This window comes from Myotis myotis, unplaced genomic scaffold (genome assembly GCF_014108235.1).
Source record: "Myotis myotis isolate mMyoMyo1 unplaced genomic scaffold, mMyoMyo1.p scaffold_m19_p_6, whole genome shotgun sequence".
In the NCBI taxonomy this organism is placed as follows: domain Eukaryota; kingdom Metazoa; phylum Chordata; class Mammalia; order Chiroptera; family Vespertilionidae; genus Myotis; species Myotis myotis.
In genome coordinates this window covers 28,362,698-28,367,740 of record NW_023416368.1, presented here as the reverse complement: position 1 = coordinate 28,367,740, position 5,043 = coordinate 28,362,698, and the positions used below count along the sequence as shown (strand labels likewise).

Below are 5,043 nucleotides of genomic sequence, written 5' to 3'. Positions count from 1 at the left end.
GAATGAGCCATTTAGTGGGGCTGCTCTGCATTTTAGGGCTTATTTAATTTGGGGGGCAAATTAAAGTCCAGGGACCTATGCAGAAAAGAGAAGCCTGACTAAAGTTTGGTCAAGCCAAACTAGTGGGTAAGTAGTAGGCCATTGTAAGCACTCATGACTTTAAATTATTTCCAAATAATATTTTTAAAAGCGTAAAAGTCAGTACTTAGATATAGTTTTGGAATGGGTCTTTTGTTCTCCCAAAAAACTCACCTTGACATTACAACCTAGAAGGTTGTAGATTTATTCTGTGTGCCCATCATTCTACCTTCACTGGAAAGGATGAAGACTTAAAAATAGCACCATGTTTAAAGTTCCCCAGGTTTTCAGAGAAAAAAATAAAATATTTTGGAATTTCATCCCATCAAGAGGGTACTACTGGGTGCCCTAGGGACTAACCAAACAGATTAAGATCCAGTGAAGAGCAAAATTAAACTGTTTAGAGATGCACAGATGTTAAAATAGCTAATGGAGACTGAAGGAACTGTTAACTTCTTCATGTCAGGATGTTATACACATTATATACACCATTTTCATTCACTTTTTTTCTCAGTTGGAAAATGTGGTTTAGATTTCTCTTAAGTGGCAGTAACTTTCTATAGCATCTAGCATATGAAACACTGAGCAGAATGGGAAATCACCAAGTGCTTTTGATAATGAGCATGAGACAGAGTGTCAGAAGACAGGTTCTAGTTCTTATATTGGGCAAGTGATTTCAGCATTTAGGCCTTAGTTTTTCATTTGTAAAAAAAGGGGGAGGGAGAGATTGGACCTCATCTTTCTGAGGTGCTTTAGCATCTCAAATAATCTATGATCCTACGATTGTAAAGGAAACTCTCCGCAAAAATCTGCCAAATTTCAAGTCATTTATATATACAGGGTGTCCCCCAGAATGTACACACACTTTAACAGCTAATCGCTCAATTTTGAAAATTAAATGCATTTTAACAAACACTGCCTTTATAATTATTCAAAGTGTGTGTATACATTTTGGGGGACATCCTATTTATATGTAACCTATTGTTTCATTTACTTTAAAATCCAAAGCCAAATATTTGCTTTCATTTAATGTATCCATTATATATATATATATATATATATATATATATATATATATATGTACATATATATTCAAACAGAATAGTATATTAAGAGCATAGATTTTGCAGACAGACAATATTGAATTGAGTTCCTTCTTTAATCTTTACTAGGTAGAAGATCTTAAAATATCTTCAGTCCCCCTTTCTGTCTGTAAAAGAAGAAATTATAATGTATATCTCACAGAGTTGTTGCAAAGATTAAATTAGATAATGCATGTAAATCATTCAACATAGTGCCAGTGTATAGAAATCACACACAAGAAATATTACTGCCATCAGATCATTTAAGTGCCAAGCCAGCTGCTTCCTAAATGTTTGAGAGTTTTGGGCAAATCAAGAGGGTAGTTGACCAATTCCCCTATCAGTGTACCTACTGGACCCAGGTTCCGAAGATAACCTATGTCTGTCCCCTTTCCTTGTCCTACTGATCACTTCCTCCAAACCATTCTCCCCCAATTGACTGGGAATCCCGAAGACACTGCAAGATCTTTTTCCTCTCCCTTGGTCTCCAGGCGGAGCGCGTGCAGTGTCAGGAGTAGCTTATTCCTCGGTTTGCAGGTTGCTGCGGTGGCCCCAGCCGGCTCCCAGAAACGGTGACTTCAGCTTGAGCGAGAACCCTCACTGGCTTCTCAATTCCCAAGGACTTTTCTTCTGAAAGGGAATTACAAGGCGCGTCTGCCGTCGCTTTGGCAACAAACTTTCAACCTCTACCTGACTCTTTGGATGAGAACATATCTATTAATACATTCGATAGCCTGGGGAGTGCCAATTTTCTTCCAGGTGCAAAACAGCTTACAGGGCTCAGCTAGCCATTGGCTCAGCTGCGCTTAGAGGGTAGCAAAGCCAAGAGCTGCGGTTGCACGAACCTGCAGAGAAGTGAAAGTTTATCCGCCACAGGTGGGAACCTGCAGAGAGACTTGAAAGTCTATCCGCAACAGGTGGTGGCCGCTGCACAGAGTGCGCTTGTGAAAACGGATGGCGGTTGTGCGCAGAAAACTCTTGCAAAGCAGGCAAGTGGGGTCCCTTCTCCTTTTTCTGTGCATCTCTGTGGGGGGTGAGGCAACCATCCGCTATTCGGTGGCGGAGGAGATGGAGAGCGGTTCGTTTGTGGCGAATGTGGCTAAGGACCTGGGGCTGGAGGTAGGGAAGCTGGCTGCGCGCGGCGCGCGGCTGGTTTCCGAGGGCAACAGATTGCACTTCCGGCTCCACCGCAAGACCGGGGATCTGTTCGTGAAGGAGAAACTGGATCGGGAGTCACTCTGTGGCAAAGCCGACCCGTGCGTTCTGCACTTTGAAATAGTGCTGGTGGAGCCCCTGCAGTCCTTCCGTGCCGAGGTCAGGGTATTTGATATCAACGACAATGCCCCGATTTTCCCAAACAAGGAGCAGCTTTTAAAGATTCCAGAGAGCACGCCCCTGGGCTCACGTTTTCCTCTGCAGAGCGCCCAGGATCTGGACGTGGGCCTCAACGGTCTCCAGAACTACACCTTGAGCGCCAACGCGTATTTCCACCTGCACACTCGCTTCCGCAGCCACGGGCCTAAATATGCCGAGCTGGTGCTGGATAAACCCCTGGACAGAGAGGAGCACCCTGAAGTCAACTTGACAATTACGGCGGTAGATGGCGGGTCCCCGCCCAAGTCTGGCACCGCCCACATCCGCGTGGAGGTCCTGGACGTCAACGACCACGTGCCCCAGTTCTCCAGGCTGGTGTACCGCGCGCAGGTACCGGAAGACAGCGCCAATGGTTCTTTGGTGGTCACGGTGACGGCCACAGACCTAGACGAGGGCTCCAACAAGAAGATAACGTACTCTTTAGCTCAAAACCCAGAAGCAATTCTCCAGACTTTTCAGATTGACTCTGAAACGGGAGAGGTTCGACTGAGAGGGCCCCTAGATTTTGAAGCGATTGAAACCTACGACATTGACATTCAAGCTACCGACGGAGGAGGTCTCTCTGCCCACAGCAAAGTCCTGGTGGAAGTGGTGGATGTGAATGACAATCCTCCTGAAGTGACTGTCTCCTCTGTGTCCAGCCCTCTCCCTGAGGACTCCCCACTACAAACTGTAGTGGCCCTTTTTTCCATCCGAGACCGGGACGTTCGAGTAGGAGGAAAAATCACCTGCTTTCTCAGAGAAGACCTTCCCTTTGCAGTCAGACCTACGTTCCGGAATGCTTACTCGCTGGTCACGGACAGAGGCTTGGATCGGGAGGAGGTCTCAGGCTATAATATCACCCTTGTTGCCATGGATACCGGACCGCCCAATTTGTCCACAGAGACTGTAATAGAGGTGCTAATATCTGACATTAATGACAATCCCCCAGTGTTTCGGGAGGACTCCTACATCTTGACTGTTCGGGAAAACAACAGCCCTGCAGTTTTCATTGGCAAAGTCCATGCTGAGGACTTAGATTTGGGTGAGAATGCCCAAGTAACATATTCTCTGCTGCCTCCAAAAAGTGGAGATCTATCAGTCTTTGCTTACATCTCCATAAATTCAGACAACGGGAAGCTCTATGCACTGAGAACCATGGATTATGAGGCCATTCAAGACTTTCAGTTTGTGATAAAGGCAACTGATGGGGGTTTCCCATCACTGAGTAGCCAGGTTACTGTCCGAGTGGTTGTCCTGGATGACAATGACAACCGCCCAATGATCTTGTACCCATTGCAGAATGGCACCTTGCCCTGCAATGACCTGGTGCCCAGGTCTGCAGAGGCAGGCTACCTGGTGTCTAAGGTGGTGGCTGTGGATGGTGACTCGGGTCAGAATTCTTGGCTTTCATATCATCTATTTAAGGCCAGTGACCCTGGGTTATTCTCTGTTCAACAACAAAATGGGGAAATCCGTACATTGCGGCAGATATCTGAGAGAGACCCCATGATGCAGAAACTTATCATTCTTGTTCAGGATCATGGCCAACCAGTTCTTTCCACTACTGCTTCACTCAACATCTTGCTGGTAGATGGCTTTTCTGAGCCCTATCTGCAGTTCCGGGATCCATCCAAGCATCCTACAATGGTAAATCCATCCACTAAATATTTGGTCATTTCTCTGGCTGTGCTTTCCTTTCTCTTCCTCCTCTCTGTCACAGTGATCTCCATTATACACATCTACCAGAAAATTAAATATAGAGAAAAGATCACAATTCAAGAGCATTTCTATGATGACTGTAATTTCCCTAACCACCTGGTACAAGGAGGAGCCAATGGACCTTTATCCCAGCCTTGTCCCTATGAAATGTGCTCAGCCACTGGCACTGGCACTAGTGAGTTTCGGTTTCTTAAGCGCTTTATGCCCAACTTCCCCTTTCCCCATGGCACTGGAGAGGTGAAAACAGAGGCTGGCTCCAGTGTACCACCAGATTCTGATAGGAATAGGTCTTTGGGGTCAGGGAGTCATGCCCGAGTACCTGATGACTATATGTAGCCAATATTCATGTCTCCCCTGAAAGTTCATTAGTGCTGGCCCTGGAAATGCTTAGTTCCATAAAGATATTCTTTTATTTTACCTTTAAATTATTTTCCAGTAGAAAGGTATGCATATGTAGGGAAGAAAACTGGCTTCTAGTTTTGATGTAGTATCAGGAAGCAATTAGGTTTGAGAAACAGAAATATAGCTTATCATTATTCAGAAATTTCTAGATTTTTTCCCATGATGAGTGGAGATATCTTTGAATCAACACCCTGCATGCCATTTATTCATAATCATGCAAATGTTTGGTGAATGGTGGTCCTCATAAATAATTGGATGGGAGGAAGGATAAAGGGAAAAAAGGATTTGACTTATTTTTCAAATGTGAGTATAGGGAAGATTTAAAGCTAAAGAGATTTAACTCAGCAATGTTCTTCAATGGAATACTATTCAGCCACAAGAAAAGATGAAATACTGCCATTTATGA

General features: G+C 44.7%; 1 protein-coding gene across 1 annotated transcript; it reads left to right on the top strand.

Annotated features, from left to right (window-relative positions):
* The first annotated feature begins 2,114 nt into the window (after positions 1–2,114).
* Positions 2,115–4,571, top strand: PCDHB1 (protocadherin beta 1). Its single transcript, XM_036312235.1, has one exon. The coding sequence runs from the start codon at positions 2,115–2,117 to the stop codon at positions 4,569–4,571; it is 2,457 nt and encodes an 818-aa protein (XP_036168128.1).
* Positions 4,572–5,043: the final 472 nt, after the last annotated feature.